Source organism: Phascolarctos cinereus, unplaced genomic scaffold (genome assembly GCF_003287225.1).
Source record: "Phascolarctos cinereus isolate Bilbo 61053 unplaced genomic scaffold, phaCin_HiC Scaffold_4;HRSCAF=312, whole genome shotgun sequence".
Classification (NCBI taxonomy): domain Eukaryota; kingdom Metazoa; phylum Chordata; class Mammalia; order Diprotodontia; family Phascolarctidae; genus Phascolarctos; species Phascolarctos cinereus.
This window is the reverse complement of record NW_027555847.1, coordinates 393158812-393176561: the sequence shown is the minus strand read 5'-3', so window position 1 is coordinate 393176561 and position 17750 is coordinate 393158812. Positions and strand designations below refer to the sequence as shown.

General features: G+C 38.0%; 1 protein-coding gene across 1 annotated transcript in view; it reads right to left on the bottom strand.

Annotated features, from left to right (window-relative positions):
- PLEKHG4B (pleckstrin homology and RhoGEF domain containing G4B) overlaps positions 1 to 17750 on the bottom strand; it is a 190138-nt gene that overhangs the window by 47714 nt on the left and 124674 nt on the right. Inside the window, 6 exon segments of the mRNA XM_020985684.2 lie at positions 270 to 386; positions 1920 to 2058; positions 2819 to 2961; positions 7040 to 7138; positions 8982 to 9101; positions 10978 to 11064. Of these exon segments, the coding sequence (XP_020841343.1) occupies positions 270 to 386; positions 1920 to 2058; positions 2819 to 2961; positions 7040 to 7138; positions 8982 to 9101; positions 10978 to 11064 (705 nt within the window).

Here is a 17750-nt window from a genome sequence, read left to right as displayed (position 1 = left end):
GGTAAAATTTGATGAATATAAACTGATGCCACTTAAACATCCTTATACTATTTAATATATATATGTATCTAACAGATTATTGTGTTACTAATAATAGAGATAAGTGCCTTCCTGTCTTCCAGGAAAAATCAAGATTGAATTACTTCTTAGAGGTACAAAGCAAATTAAGCACCTATATGGGGATATCAGAATATAACAGAAGGATGATAATGGTAGAAAAGAGCACTTGTGAAGACCATAATGGGAGTGACCCATTCCATAACACTTACCATCACCATGTCACCAAATACTCGAAATTCTTCTTGCTTTTTCTTCACATTCTCCAGAGAAAGTAGCTCCAAAGGGCCAAGATATTTTTCTCGCTCATTTTCAAACCATAATTTAATCTAAATAGGAAAAGAAGATTAAAACAATTTTTAAGTGCATGTAGGACCTCGGCCCAAACACCATAGTAGGGTATGATAAAATGAGGCCTATTTTTATACTCTAAAAGAGGTCATGTATATGGCGCCTCAGAAGAATCTAGTAACCTCGTGTGGGTGAGTCAGTCTCTCACTCTTAGGAAATAGTCCTACTTGTTTCATAGTGGAATCAGATCATTATTTACAGGCAAATAAGTACTTTTAATTTCTGTTAATTAAGTCTTGATTAGATATACAGCATTCAAAACCAAACTGTATGAAGAATTAGACCTGTTATTTTAAGAAATGAATACTGTATGTTTTCTAACAGGGTCAACTGAGAAACAAAAGCTATTAAATAAACAAAATATACACTGATGAGCTCATGTTCTTCATTTCAATTTACACAAGTGCTCAAAGCACAAGAAACTATCTTTGGCTCAAGTTTACAAGTTCCATTGCTTAGAAAGGGGACCTTGGAGTAGCATGTTATGTGGATTCAAAATCTTTAGGTTTGGAATGTATAGATGTCATGAGAGGCAGTGTGACACAATGGATAGAAATTTGGGTTCAAGTCCTGTGTCTGACACTTACTACATATATGAACACAGGCAAGTCACTTAACATCTTAGCAACCTCAGCTATTCCCTAAGAATTTAAGTCACCGGGGCAGCTAGGTGGTACAGTGGTTAGAGCTCCAGCCTTGAAGTCAGGAAGGCCTGAATTCAAATCCAGCACACAACACATACTAGCTGTGTGACCCTGGGCAAGCCACTTAACCCAAATTGCCTAACAAAAAAAAAAAGAAAAAGAAAAAGAATTTAAGTTACTAAGCAGATGCTTTAGTTGTATTAGCAGAGACTTTGGAAGTCCAAAATGATAAGAGATGTTATACACAACCCCAGGAACATTCATTAAGCTGCTCAATAACTGTAGCCTTTACTGTTCTCTGTGAAAAGTAGAGCTGAACTCCCTTTAAAAGGGATGACAAACATCCAGCTTGTCCTGGGTTTAACACACTCGGCTGTCTCGTCTCCCCCTCCATCTGGTGCCTATGATACATCTGCAATTAGAATCTAAAGTTGTGGGTTTTTAAAAAATTTTAGAAGCAAACCTTTTGGACCAACATTATTTAGTCTGTTATGAGAAATAGCAAGGTAATCTTTCCAGTCTTCAGAAAATAGCTGCCTTCAAGAAGGAGGGGCAATATCAGAGACAATGGTATTGTGATGAAAAGCACGAAGGATTAAGGGAACCTTGTAGCTATATTAGATCCTCAGAGAAAAGGGAAGAAAAGTGATAATCTCGGGAGTGATTCGCTTGGTGATCAGGGCTAGAAGTCTGGGGGCAAGGAAGCAGACAGAATAAAATCTTTTAAAAATGAACATTAGTTTATCAGCTATTCTTTTATTTTTTTTTCTTTCAAATTATAGTTGTCCAACAAGGATGTAGATGGCTAGATTGAAAGCCAGAGGCTTGGATGCCCCTTATTTGTTCTGTCTCAAGAAGAGTACTGACCTGGTTACATCCCTCCTCAAGCTTTCTTAATTCCTGCAGGTTCTCCAGCTGCTGAAGGCACTTATTAGATGAGAGGACTAGCCTATGGACCTCTTCATCTACTTGATTATATAGTCTGGTTATAGCTTCCATAGCATCTCTGATGAAGAGAAGACAATAGCAGTCAATGCACAGCACTATCAGACAGGCCTGTCACGAACAGAAACAGCTTCTTTGAATAATTCTGGGAAGGGTGTTGGAATATGCCAGCGAAATGATGACTCAGAGTAATAGAAGTCCTAATTTTGTAAACTAAGTCATGCTTGAAAGCTAGTACATGATACTTCCACACAAAGCCATGGCCAAACAATGAGCCTTTCACTCTCATATGTATGTGCATGTGTATGGAGTAAAATCACCCATCCTGAAATTCAGTCTTTTTGGAGAAGAAACAATGACCCTTGAGCAGCATGGAGCAAAACTGAATTCCATGTCTAATTGAAATGGCAAAAGGAATTTAGGTAGGCGGAATGGAGTTTCCCAAGATGAAATCAAGTTAGAATATTGGGTAACAAAGGAGAATTCATTCATAATCAAACAGGGCCTCGGACTCTATGGCAGATATGATGAGTGTTCATTTTTCTTCCACTTGAGTATTTAAATAAAATTAGCCTGTTTTTGTTTTACATAGACAGATGCAGGTGAGGACTGGCCATGCCAATTTGTGGAGATTGTGGCTTCAAGGGGAGGAGAGGTTTGGGTTGCATCTCTCACAATTGCACTTTTTGGGAGAACCCTTTCTAAGGAACACAGCCATAAATGTTTCAGTGTATGATAAGTACTGTTCTTGCAAATTCTCATTCTTAATTAACATGAAATTTTGGCTACCATCCAATGTTGCTTTGAAAGCATCCACTTACCTATAATCTTCAGTCACACAGAAATCTTCTTTCCGGAGCCTGGCCAGGACTGTGCCACCTTCTAAGCGGAGCGTTACCAGAAGGACATCTTCCAGAACAAGCTTCATCATTGTCTTATGTTTGTTGATTAGTTCCACCACCTCCTACAGGGAAAGAGAAAAAAGACATATATATTTTTTTTATATTTTTAGAAAGCTTACATAATGTATTCGTGGATAGTGCTTTGAAGTATGAACTAATATTTAAGACTCAGATGCCTCCTGTCTAAGAAAATGAGTGACAAACACCATGCCACAGCAACTATCACATGGGAGGAGATTAACCCCTTTTAATTCCAGTGCTTTCCCTCTGTTAACTATTTCCTATTTATCCTGTATTTGGATGTATTTGTTTGCATGTTGTTTCCCCCATTAAGCTGTAAGCTCCTTGAGGGTAGGGACTGTCTTTTCTTCTCTTTTTGTAACCCTAGCACTTAGCACAATGTCTGACATGTTGCAAGTACTTAATAAATATTTATTGATTGATTGATTTTAGTTTTAGCAGACACAGAGCAGGTAAAGAAATCCCAGTATCACTCCACAGGAAGAAATGGCTTGGAATTGAGGCTTATGAATAATAAAGGGAGTTGATGAATGTTAAATTCACAAATAAAAAAAAAATTTCAAGTCCTTATGGATCTTGAAAAGAAAAACGAAGAATGGAATAGAGGGAATTGTCAATTGGCTAATCAAGCTATTGAACAGTGATACTTAATTTTTGGTCTCCAGACCCTTTGTTGTCCCCAAGTACACTCCATGTTTGGTTTCTTGTAGCATTTTTTTTCCCTTTTGGCTAGGCAGTGGGGTTAAATGACTTGCCCAGGGTCACACAGCTCGTATGTTATGTGTCTGAGGCCGGATTTGAACTCAGGTCCTCCTGAATCCAGGGCCGGTGCTCTATCTACCACACCATCTAGCTGCCCCTCTTGTAGCATTTTTGTTGGTAATGACATTATCTATGGTTTTATTTCTATAATTAGTCCATTACTAGTCACTGGATCATTGCTTTTAGAACAGACCTCAAAGAAAAAAGAAAGCAAAACATCTGGTCCATCCTTCTGCATTTATTGATGGAGCAACTAAAGTCTGTAGAGTTTAAATTAATATGTTGTCTTTGATAGTATAAAAGGAGAGGCAGAATGAAGTAGTGGATAGAGGGCTGACTCTGAAATCAGAACACCCAGATACCAGTCCTGCCTCTGACTCATAATGGCTGTCAGGCTTTGGGCAATTACTTAACCTTTCAGAGCTCTGGGCAGCTAAGTCTAAAAGTTGCAAAGAAGGTCCCTAACAACATTATTAGAAGCAGTTTCTCTGTATCAATGAAATCATAGATCTAGTCCCTATCACTATGTCTAATATCATAAAAATAAAAGTTCTGATCTCTATCCTGCAATAATAAAATTGAGGTTCTGAAAAAATTCTGAACCTGTGATTTCTTTTGTGTATAAAGAACTCCCAGTGAGAAGACTCCTTCTATTAGTGCAGACTAGCAACAAGAAGGTTGTCTTAACATATTTGAACTTAAAATTTACCTTTATATAAATTTTCTTCCTACAAAAAGTTTAAAATTAAGAAGAGTTTTTAAAAAGGAAAATTAATATTTTAATCCCTTCTGGTTCTGTCCTTAATATTGGGCTTGACAATTAATTTTTTATGCCTCATCTAGAAAAGAGACAAATAACCCTTTGAAGAAGGCAGGACAAAACTTATGCATGGATAAAATAATAAATAAGTTGTTAATATATATTTAATAGTCAAACATTTGTAAAGAACTTTACACATGTCATCTTGTTTGATTCTCACAGGTCTGGAAGGTAAGTGTTATTATTATCACATTTTACAAATGAGGAAACTGAGGCAGAGAGGATGCCCAGGGACATGCATCCAGTAAGTATCTGAGAAAGAATTTGAACTCAGGTCTTCCTGGCTTCAAGTCCAATATTCTTTCCATATGCCCCCCCCTCCCAAGATGTGAAAGTGCAGTGAGAAACACAATTTTATATAATTGAAAGCTAATAATAAAAGTATCAAACTACCATGCACATAGATTAATATCTCATTTTCATCTTTGCATAGGGTTGACAAGTTAAGATCAGTCATTGACTTAGGACTGAGGAGTAGCCACAGGAAGTCTCGTTTTTTCTCTTGTCCTTCCCTTTTTCTCTGCCCTCAGCTGCAACCAGGGGCTGAGCCCACCTCACCCTCTTCTCACTTTACCACAAACTCTTCCAACCCTACCACTACTCATGTCAACCCCTGTTCCACGTCCTTACTCATCAGAATTCCAGGGACTAGTGCCTATGGTAGCTTGTGTATAGATTTCCACTGAAATACAGATGAATCTTTATTTAATCCATTGTTTGCAGTCCCACTTTTAGCCTACATTTGTGAGACTTCATCTTTTCTTTCAATACTGAAGAGAAGGAGGAAAAAAGCAAGGAGACCTTTTTTATTCTCTTCTTTGTTAATAAGATTTTTTGGGGGGTGAAAAGCCCAAGAAACCCTTATAAAACTTTCCATGAGGCACATTTTTCCTCAGAGAAAAACCCTGTTCAGAGGTGATAGGTGGTAGCAGCAGAAGAAGGCAGAACAAATCCTGTGGGTTCAGGAGAAAGAAGTGAATGGAGCCCTGCCCACTATGCCCCCAAGTTCCCTCATCCTTCCTCATCCCCACTCCTGCTCCCAATACCCTCTATCCTTGCCTTGTTGGACATAGAAGCAGAGAACTTTAGCATTAGAAGGGATCAGAGAGATGGAACTAGTTCAATCCCTTCCCCCATTTTCCAGACAAGGAAACTGAAGTCCAGAAAAATGACTTATCCAAGGTCATCTACCTACTTAGGAGTACAGCTAGGATTGACTAGAATCTAGGTTTTCTGACCCCAGTCCAGTGTGTTTTCCTAGTCCACAGGGCTGTGTAACTATTAGGTAGTCCCCAGATGAAAGGTGCTGTGTTGGGCATTGTTCTGACAATTTATCAGTCTATCTTCTGACCTGTTCCATTTTTCAAAATCCTGTGTTCCCCTTTTCCTGGACCCTCCTGCACAGGGAATTTGCATTATTGGCATCTCCTAGTTAGTAACTTATATGATCTCATGCCAAGTCACTAATCTAAGATTACAAGAAAATCAAAGGCTTCTCATTAGGAAAAAATGTGATCTCCTTGGGGGAGGCATTCAAGTGATTTTATTAAAAAATTCATTTTACATGAAACTTCTCTGGAATACATCTGTAGTGAAAGTCAGGTTCATTTATAGAATAAGACATAAACCACTATATATGTTGTCATTCAGTTGTTTTCAATTGCATCTGACTCTTTATGACCCCGTTTGAAGTTTTCTTGGCAAAGATATTGCAGTGGTTTGCCATTTCCTTCTCCAGCTCATTTTAGTGATGAGGAACTGAGTAGATCAGGATTAAATGACTTGCTAGTAAGTGTTTGAGGCCTCATGAAGATGAGTCTTCCTGATGGCACTCTATCCACTATGCTACCCAGCTGCCCAATATATACATAAGTAGAAGATTAAAGGAAAAAGCAAGATGAAAATAGGATTTAGCTTCAGGTTACTCAATTTTCTTGAGATTCGTATTTTGCTAGGAAATGTTGGTGAATTTGTAAATGGAAAAATTACCTTTATTTATAATGTACATGGGATTTTATAAATGGAGAAATCCCTACTACAGCTACATTAAAAAAACAAAAAACAGAGTCCAGACTCATGTATGAGAAGCCCCAACCAGTGCCTTAGAGTTGTGGGAGTAACTATTCTCATCAGCAAGCAGGTGAGGAGAGGAAGTTACTAGTTACATTATAAATGACAGGATAAGGGAGAATATGTGTTCTGTCTCCCGAGAAATGATATGTTTCCTCGACACATCTTCAAAAGTAGTGCCTTCTTTTTGGGAAGGTTTACTTTCATGGGGGTAATGAATTGGAAAATGTATACTAAGTTTTTTGTGGAAATTGTTCTACCATTTGAGACATTCACAAACCAAACAAATGTTTGAGGATAATTACTGCAGGTAAGCAAGGGAACTAAAAGTTGGACATCCCATTTCTGATAAACATTAGTTTCCAAAACTAGCCCGCTACCCAACAACCTATACTTTAATGAATATGTCTCTTTGCTTTTAGAACCAAAAGCTCATCATGTTTCTAAATAAATAAACAACCACTTACTTGCACTGTACTTAGAGTCCTGTTTGTGTTCAGGGAACAGAGAGAATTCTGTAGAAAAGTAATGGCTTCTTTGCAGTTTGTAGCAAATGGTTCCAGTTTCTGCCATGTTTTGTGAGGAGGAAGAGATGGAAAGAAAGAGATGAGATTTCAAATGAACAGTCTGGGCTTTGTTTGTAGGGTTAAAGTGTCATTATTGGTTATGAAATCAATTCAAGTCAAATCAGGTATTTGTCTGCAAGAACATTGTGCTAAGCACTGAGAGAGATACGAAGTTTAAGTAAGACACATTCATGGAGTACAGCTAGGTAAGGTGCCATGACCAACTTTATGGAGTTTACAGGATAGGAAAGAGATATGCCACCTATTTTCTTGTCTTTTTTTTAGCGGACAGTACAATTTTATCAGTGTAGGATGTCCCTAATAGGGAACTTCCCCTACCATTATAGATTAGCACTCTCCCACCAATTTATGGTTTTAGAGCTACTTGAGGTACTGAGAGGATAAGTGACTTGGCCAGGGTCACACAGCTAAAATGTGTCAGAGGTAGGGCTTGAACCAAGCCTTCTTGCCTCCAAGGACATCGCTACATCACACAAAATCACAGAATCTCAGGACTTCAGAGACAATCTAAGCTAAATCTGATGAAGAATTCCCTCCATATCATCTCCAAGTGTTCATTCAGCTTATGGTCAATAAATCCCATGATGGGAAACTTACTCTCTCCCAAGGTAGTCCACTCTTCTCTGAACATTATGAGGAAGATTTTCTTCACATCAGGTCTAAACCTATCTCTCTGTAACTTTTATTCATCGGCCTTGGTCTTGCCCTCTGGGAGCAAACAGAACAAATCAGATCCCTTTTTCTGAGTGTTTGTTGTTCAGTCATGTCTGACCCTTCGTGACCCTGTGGACCAGAGCATACCTGGCCCTCTTCCGACCTGAGGGGTTCACCTTCCAATGTCATAGCTTTTAGCATCTTAATAAGGTCCATGGGGTTTTCTTGGCAGAGATACTGGAGTGGTTTGCCATTTCCTTCTCCACTGGATTACTTTTTATCAGAATCTCCACCATGTCCATCTTGGGTAACCCTACACAGCATAGCTCATAGTTTAATTGAGCTACACAAGCCCCTCTGCCACCATAAAGCAGAGATCTTTTCTATGTGACTGTGTGCAAATACTAGAAGGCAGCAATCATGTCCCCTGTACCCCATCCTCCCAGGGTGATAGATGTATAATTAGAGAGGAAGGGTCAGATGTGACCGAGTTGTAGAGAATCTAGAGGGCTGGTGCCTGATTCCCCCTGGGTGAGGGTGATCTCTCCCTCCTTATATTTTCTTATGGGACTTTGATTGTATATCTCCTTTGCTTATCATATTCCACCTTGTTAGAGTTAGGGTTAGGAACAGTCCCTATGATTTCATTGATATAGGGAATTCCCAGATGAAGACTTTCTGACTACCAATTAAGGTTGGCACCTCTTGTGTTATTTATAGTTTTAGAGAGATATTGAGAGCATCGAGGGGTTAAATGACTCACCCAGGGTCACACAGCTATTATGCGTGTATGTGTCAGAACTTGACTTGAACACATTTTCCTTGCTCAAAGGCCACCTCTCTTCACATTGTGGGAAGCTATCTCCCTTTTACCTCGTAGTATACTTATTTGAATGCATGATAACCAGAAGAATAGTTCCCATTTACATAGAACTCTAAGGTTTGCAAAACGTTTTCCTCACAATATAAGCTCCTTGATGGAGGCCATGTTTTTATATCTCTAGTGACTAACACGTTGTTTGGCACATAGGAGACACTTAATAAATGCTTGCTGTATGAATGAATGCATGAATGACTATAAAATAATGGGCAGAACAATAGAGCTCTGTACATACTCAGGAAAGGAAAAACAATGGAAGGGAACACTGAGCCAGTATGCCTTATTTACCCTTCGGAAACGGATCCAGTCACTGTGGTTGTAGGGAAAGGTCCCATCAAACTCTGCCGTCAGCTGCGTGCTGTCAATGAGCTTATGCAGGGCCTTCAGGGAGGTCAGAACCTCGAACTGCTGAGGAAAAGGAGTTTAAAGATTTTTATTATTACCATGAATCCAGCTTTTGGGGAGAAGGGGATCCTATGAGGAATGGGCTTTTTCCTGCTTTCTCAACCACTCTAGAAAGTAAATAGGTTATACCTGAGAGGCCTGCTGCCACGCAGAGGCCCTGGGTTTGAGAAGATCCAGGCACAGCTTTCAGTTGTGTATTGTTTTATTGTGCAGCATTAATCATTCCATGCTCCTGAAGGGCCCAAGACTGACCAAATGCCTGCCCTAGCTTTGCTCTCAGGGATTCGAGAATTAGTGGAGAATGTCACCGTAACGCAATGCTTCCTAATATTTGATTTCTGCAGAGTGCCTTTGGAATTCTGAATGCTTGGAGACTGAGAGTTAGAAGCCTGAAAATAATTGGCTGAGGTTTTGTCTTCCTAGCGGTAGGGTCAGAGTAAACCTTTGCATAATGCATGAATTGGAATACAACAGAGGTGGGGAACTTGCGGCCTCGAGGCCAGAGGGGGCCAGAACAAATAATAAGGGGATTTGTTCTGTGAAGTTTGGATTCAGTCAAAGGGCCACACTTGAGGACCTAGTGGGCCCCATCTGGCCTCGAAGCTGCAGGTTCTCCACCCCTGGACAGACAACGATAAACAGCAAGATTAACATTTGGTATTCTCATTTCAGTCTCATATGGCATGAACATCTGACAGAGACTTCCTTCTGTGGTCCCTGCCTGGGGCAAGGTTCTGAGGCCAGAGGAGAGCTAAGCTTCCAGGTGGATGTGAAATTGGCATTGCTGCCAATTTCATGAGACCTGTGAGTTCCACAGGCGAAGGCATGTTGTGGTATAGAGTAAGACAAAGCCACCTATTGATGGATAGAAATTTCCACTTTTTAAATAGTTTATTTGGTATCACATGCACACAGCTCCTTAGACTAATTTCCAGCACTTGTAAAAATATTACAACCAGGCTCTAATATTTTTAATAATTCAAGGAAATCAATAAAAACAAATAAAAAGTTCAATAAAACAAAAGGTCTCATACTCTCAACTCCTTTTGCCTCCAAATAAATATAAACTACTATTTGAAGATTTTGTTCCTTTCTATACTAATGATCAACAATTTAAATAAGAAACAGTGAGATTCTTTTTTTACTGAGTGACTTGCACGATACATAAATGATTTTATACTTTTTTTTCTAAACTGACTTGGATTTTAATTCAAGAAGGGCAAGAAGAAATTTGAGTTTAGTCTATTAAACCAAGTAGGACATATCTTTCTTCTGTTATGTCTGCTTGTCATTTACCCTGTCCAAGTTTAAACTACCTATCTGTATTTTAATATGTTATGTTTTTGTCCCCAAAACTACATCTAATGTTAAAGTGAAGATTAAATGAATATCAGTTCCCACTTTTTATCATCACAACTGGAAAATAACCTCAAGCTTGTCTTAATGGAAAAAGAAAGATTATATTCAAAAGACAAGATAAATTAACTTATTTTTGAGAAAAGTTGAGTCCATTTCTCAGTCAATAAACATTTATTAAGTGCCTGCTATGTGCCAGGCACTGTGCTAAGTGTTGGAGGAGACAAAAAGAGGCAAAAGATAGATGCTGCCCTCAAGGAGCTTACAACCCAAGAAGGAAGACAAGAAGTAAACAAATATGTACAAATAGCTATATACAGGATAAATAGGAAAAAAATTAAAAGAAAGAAAGCATGAGAATTAAGAGGGTTTTTTTTTCAAGAAACAAAAAAGCTAAGTCTTCAGAATCTTTTTTTTTTTTGCTATACCTTATTTTTCTTAGCACACACAAACATCTGAACATTACATATTATTTTGAGTTTATGCATGGTGCTAAAAATCTAAAACCACTTCTTAGTTTTACCTGCAGTGCTATATCCTTGTCAGGCCTGAATGCTGATTCTTTATCTACCAGAAGCAGAATGCTGTGAATGGACTGAGGTGCAGAATTCTGGAATGAGAAAAGTGACGTAAGTAATCATTTTGAAGTTTTCTTTTTATTGTCAACTCAACAATCATCAACACAAAATTCCCAATATATAAATAAGAAGAGGATTTTAAATTTTGAGTGTACAACTTTTAATTATACATATATATATATTTTTAAGCATATATTAAATTTAACATACAATAAAAATTGCCATTATTGCGTTCCTTTCTGAACATCTTTTTGATTTCTGCTATGTATTTTTTGTTTTATTAATCTTTGTTCTTTCTTTCTTGTATCCTTATCGTGTTCCACTAACTCAGCCCCCTCCTTTACCCAATAGAACTCCTCACTATAATAAATAAGTATAGTCAAACACTTCAAATCAACATATTAGTCATGCTTGAAAATATATGTCTCATTCTGACCCCCTAGCTCATCACCTCTCCGGTAAAAAGCAGGAGGAATACTTCATCATCATCAATACTTCTGATGTCATAACATTTTCTAATTTTTTTAAAACTGAAAAATAGGTTAAATACAGTTGCACTTGATTGGCACTATGTACAAAAAGTAAGTATTTGCCTAAGTCATACATTTCCAAATTGAAGGAGAGGTAGCGGGGTATAAAATGGAACAAACAGCAGCCTCAGAGTCAGAAGATAACCCAAATCTAAGACTGTTGGATATTCTAATCCTAGCTTTGCTTACCACCAGTTGTGTGACCTTGCATAGTCGGTCAATTGACTTCTTGTGACCTCACTTTCCTTTCCTATAAATTAAGAGGTTGGAAGATGATTTCCAAGATTCCTTCCAGTTTTCAACTTTTTGTGATTCTGTAATTTACAGTCTCCTCATTCAACAAACATTTTGTTGATGGTTAAATTCACCCTGATTAGATAATTATTTGCTCCTAAGGACTCATTTGTTGTTGTCCTTAGTACTTGAAGAGGACCAAAATGACATCATGATGTTGGAGTTAGTGTACAATGTGTCCAACTATGGCTGATCAGAACCATACTAGCTTGGAAGGCTACCACAGGCTGGGCACAAACAGTCTGTGTGACCATTTGGGAGGGAGATGTCTCTAAATTTACATCTCACATTTCTTTTGAGTTACTGTAATTCTGCTTTGCTCATAGAGCACAGTGCCTTCTTTGATGTGGACACACCATCCTGGGTGGTCCTCTCTCACAATCTATTCCCAAGTTCTTCAGAGAGACACTGAGAGTGTCCTTGTAGTCTTTCTTCTGACCTCCATGTGAGTGCTTGCCTTATGTGAGTTCTCTGTAAAATAGTCTTTTGTGCAAACATACATTTGGCATTTGAACACTGTGGCCACCAGAGTTTGAATGCTTGGCAATTCAGCTTGAGAAAAGACCTCAGTGCTGGTACCCTATCTTGCCAGGTGATCTTCAGAATCTTCTTAAGACCATTCAAATTGAATTGGTTCAATTTTCAGCTTGGATGAAGCCACACTGATTGGTGATAAGGATGGATCCTGAAGGGATGGGCTGAACACTTCCTTAATGTTCTCAATAGACTGTCATCAACTAGTGCAGAAGCCATTGACTATACACTTCAGGTTGAAGTCAATACCTCTCTAGCCAAACTTCCAACTGAAGAAGAGGTTTTCAATACCATTAGGCTCTTCTTGTGTGGCAAAGTGCCTGGTGCTCACTTCATTCCAGCAGAGACTTATAAGGTAGGGGGTCCACTGCTCATACAAAAGCATACAAAATCTCTTGAGGAGTAGACTTTATTTCTACAATATTCCCTTGCTTATATTTAAGGGGAAAAACCTAGTTTTGTTGATTTTTCTTTAGCAGTTCCTTCCTCATCCTCTTTTACTGGAGAATATTTTATAAGAGTTGCATAATTACATGATGGTATTTCATTCCTATGAAGTTCTTTCTATGGCTCATAGTTCTATCCAACAACATCTTGAGAATGAACCAGGCATTTTTGATTTCTTAAAACTTGATTCTAGTCCTACAACCCAATTCAACCAACATTTTGAGAGCTTATCACATGTACCAAGTTGTGAGCAACTGTTCAAATATTTTTTAGAAAGTGCTTTAAAAGTCCTTTGTAGGTGAATTTTTATCACTAGGACTTATTGAGAGAATGCAAGCTCCTTGAGGGGAGGAACCATTTCATTTTTGTCTTTCTATCCCCAATATGTGGCATAATTCCTGACACATAGTAAATACTTAATAAATGTTTTTGATTGTTTCTGTTGCATTCAAAATTCATTGCAGAAGACATGTTAGCTACAGATAAAACTAATCCTTTAGGGTATATGGCAGTCACCCTGTATGGTGCGTAGGTAAAACACAATAAAATTTTTTAAAGTCTTATGTTTTATTATCCCAATTCTTCCAGGATCTTCCTTAAGTTTTACAAACACCACTATTCAATATGGTAATGATTTTCAAACTCCAACGGCTTTTTAGTTTCAAATTTAACTTAAATAATGTACTTCGCTTCCTTGTCAGAAAAATGTGTGGGGTACATGCTGAACGGGAATTAGAAATCAGAAATGGAATTGAGAGTGAAAACATGTTCAGACCTTCACATTTAATCCAACTACAATACTATCATGTCTCCCTAACACCCTTATCTCCACTTCCTTCATTGGAAACAAACATCTCATTGGACACTTTGCCAAAATCCATTCTGCTGCTTTTAGGAGTTCTTTTGGTATGAGATTGTGATGTGTTTTTTTCTTAAGACCAATACCTGTGACAACCGAAAAATATTCAACACTGAATGCAGCTTGAAAGCCAGATTTAAAAAAAAAAAAAAAGAAAAAACAATTACATCAACATCAACTTGATAATATTTGGATGTCCTTTAATAAGTTATTACAAAGTCCCTTAGAACATCCAGTTAAGATAGAACACTTGAGAAGTGAGTGGAATTCCTTCACTCCTCCCCACCTCCTTAAGTTTAGCTTTTCTAAAAAATGCTTGTCTCAGGGCAGCAGCTGTGCATGCAGGAAGGGAGGCTATCCGTCTCCAAGGACCACATATGGCGACTGTCGCCAGCTGGGGGAAATTAGCTGTACATGACTCAGAATGGGTATTAAGCAAAAGCAGTAGTTTTGGAGGCACTTGGCTACTCAAATGAAAAACAATAAGTGATAAGGCAAGTGGCATTGTGTCAGTTTAGCCCTATCTGCAGAACACACAGACTAGCAATCAGGGGCTATGTGCCAATTAACTAAAATCTGTCTAGGTTTGTAATGCTAGATTAGAGAATGCTATTTGAATTTTTTTCTTGTTTTTCCAGCTCTGCTTTTGATTTTCTGGACTTTAACATGATGCTTTAGCTATAGTTTCACCCTCATATCTCCTTTAGTGCCTGGAGCCACCATGTCCTGGAATATCCCTCCATCAGGTAGGCCCCCTTCTCCTATTTGTGAGTTATTCCTGGGGCCTCCATTTTGAGCAGAGTTCCAGACTAGCCAGCCTTCATTCTCCTCCTGCTTTTCTGTTCCTGACTTTCCAGACTTCAACACTACGCCTCTGCACCAAGTACCTTATTCATTCCCTGCTTTTCAGCTCCCTTTAACGTTCTGTCTTCCACAATTAGAATTTAAGCTTCTTGAGGGCAGGGGCTATTTTTATTTTTGCTTATATTTGTTATCTTCAGCACTTAGCACAGGGCCTGGAACATAGTGTTTCATAAATGCTTGTTTATTAACAAACACGAACATTTTAATATACAAAAAACAGAAAAGAGGATTATATATGAAAATGTGAACTTTTGCTATGTAGTTTCTCAAGCATATATTACATTTAATCAGGAAGTAAAAAAAAAACCTAACCTACTTTTCTGTCCTCTGTTGAGTTTCTTTCTTCTTTCTTTTGTGTATTTTAAAATATTTCATCGAAATTCTTTGCTTTTAAAAAAATTTCTACTGCTATTCATACCCCTCCCCACCAATTAAGAAGATGCCCCTTGTAACAAATAGGTACAATCAAATAAACCTGCTTGATATGTCTGAAAATGTGTGCCTCATTCTGCAACTCCATTCCATCAGCTCCCTGGCTGATAGCTGGTAGACACATTTCATCATCCATCTGCTGAAGTCATGACTGATCACTGCAGTGATCAAGGTTTGGAAGACTTTCAAAGCTGTTTTCCGTTACATTAATATTTTGGTCATTGTGTAAATTGGTCTTGCTCCCTTAACTGGGCATCAGATCACAAAAAGTATTCCCAGGCCAGTTTCTCTCAATCAGTCATTCATTATTTATAATGTAATGCTCCATTAAATTCCTGTATGAGGTTTGTTCAGGCATTTTCTATTTGATGGGCAGCCACTTTGTTTCTAGTTCTTTGATACAACAAAAAGACCTGCTATAGATAATTTTGTACTAATAGTTCCTTTGCCTTGGTCTTTGACCTCTCTGTTATAGGTAGTGATCCCACACAGTCAGATGGTATGCACAATTTAAAAATTTTTGTGTATAACTCCACATCGCTTTCTAGTTGGACCAAGATTTCTAGTAATAAATATTTGAAAGTTTATTAAGGGCATTGAAAAAAGGCTCTACCATGATGAGTGGCAAACTTATGGTAGGATATGAACAACAGTCCCACCAGATGGGTAGGTATGGATAGGTTGAGATCTACATTCCTTTGGGAACCATTCCAACTGAGGAGATCAACAGGTCTACTTGAAAACTTAAGTATTCAGGACAGTATCACATGTATTTAATCTATCTTGCTTGCAAATTCATAAGGAACAGAAATTGTTTCTTTTGTGTTTTTGCAACTCTGGTGCCTAGCAATATTCTTTGAACAAAGCAGATGTTTAATAGATGCTTGTTGAATTAAAATAAATAAAGGAAGTAGCTGCTAATTGAAAGATGTTTAGCAGATCCTTTGGGGGGCAATGTGAATGAAGGAATTGGCAGAATTGGTTTCATCATCATGTGCCCCAGAGCTACAAAAAACATCATTGTATGAGACATTTGGCCATCGTGCTTTGAAGTTCTAAGAATAAGCACATATGATAGACCACCATGAAGACACTTGTAGCTTATTGTGATGACATCTGTTGCAGCAGATTAAGAAGCTAAGAAATTCTATGAAGAACTTGTTCATAGAATTTTATTTCAGAGTTAAAAGGAACCTCATTAGCATTTAGTTCAAGTCATACCTGAAACAGAACCTGATCTACGACATAGCTAACAAGTATTCATGTAGCCTTTGGTTGAAGCCCTCCAATTAAGGAGAACCTGCTAGCTCTTGAGGCAGCCCATTCCACTTCTGGATAGCTTTAATTGCTAGGAAGTACTTCTAATAACAAGATTGAACTTGCTTCTTTCTAACTTTCATGAAATGATTCTAATTCTGCTCTCCCAGGGTAAAAAAAAAAACCAATTCTTATCCTTCTTCCAGTTACAGCCTTTCAGATACTAGAAGATACCTATTAAATTCCTTTCTTCTTTAGGATACCCATTTCCTTCAATCCATCTCTGCATGACATGAAGCTGAAGTCCTTCACCATCCTGGTTGTCCTTTTCTGGATGCTTTCCAGACTAAGCCAACATTTTACCTTGCTATTCAGTAATTTCATATAAAGGTGGACACCAGAAAGGATGATAAAAATATATTGGAAGATACAATTTGGAATCAAAAAAATAAAAGAGGAAGAAAGCTTGTATACTAATTAGGAACCTTGTGCCTATATACATTAATTACTTTCTTTTTTTAAAAAAAATTGATTTTCTTGACATGTTTTGTATTTATACCACCTAGATTTCTCTATCCTCTCTCTTTCCCAGAGAGCAATCCCTTATCACAAAGGATTGCCTTGACTGCTTCCTTAAAGAAGAGAGGTGGAAAGTTGGTAATATGGTAAATATTCAATGATTCCATAAAAAATGAAATTGGCTATATTTTAGGGATAGGAACTAGACTTGTGATTTGATTAGCATAGGGAAGTCCCAGATGAAGAAACACCCTTTACCCACAAAGGTTAGCACCTCTTTTAGGATGTATTGTTGTTACTCCTTCTTTGTTCTCAAAGAGGACCGATGACATCATGAGAGTGATATCTTGACTTGTGAGTGAATTGAATTTAAATGAAACAGATCTGTGCAAAGTCATCAGTCTCAGTCTCTTCTTCAGAGTTAGTAGACTCCAATGGCAAGGTATGAGTCAAGGCAACTGGTGATGGCCCCTTTACCACATGTAGTCCTAAAGAGTTACTTAACACTCTAAAATGTTAAGTGACTTGCCTAGAGTTACCCAGCCAATATAGGTCCAGATCTTCTTTGCTTCAAGGTCAACGCTCTATTCACTGTATCATATTGCCTTTCATGTTATAACAGAGGAAACAACTGGTTATAGATGTGGGAATCATTTCAGTATCGGCTGTCTACATGCAGTCAGATCATTAGAGGGATGGAACAAAGTTTCACAGTAAATATCAAATTAGATGAGATTGAAAAGAATTAAAGAAAGTGCTGAGTGTAATCACTGCAGACCTCTCCCCCCACCCCAGCTTAGCTGCTGACTCAAAAAGAGGGGGAAATGGGTAAAAGGAAAGACATTAACTTAATCACTGTTTCTTAGAGAAATTGAACCAATGCAAATACCAAGGAAAATTAGTCACCACAATGAAAAGGCTGAAAGAACCCAGGAACCATGTTAGCTCCTGCATATAATAAACACTTTACGTCCTTGACAAG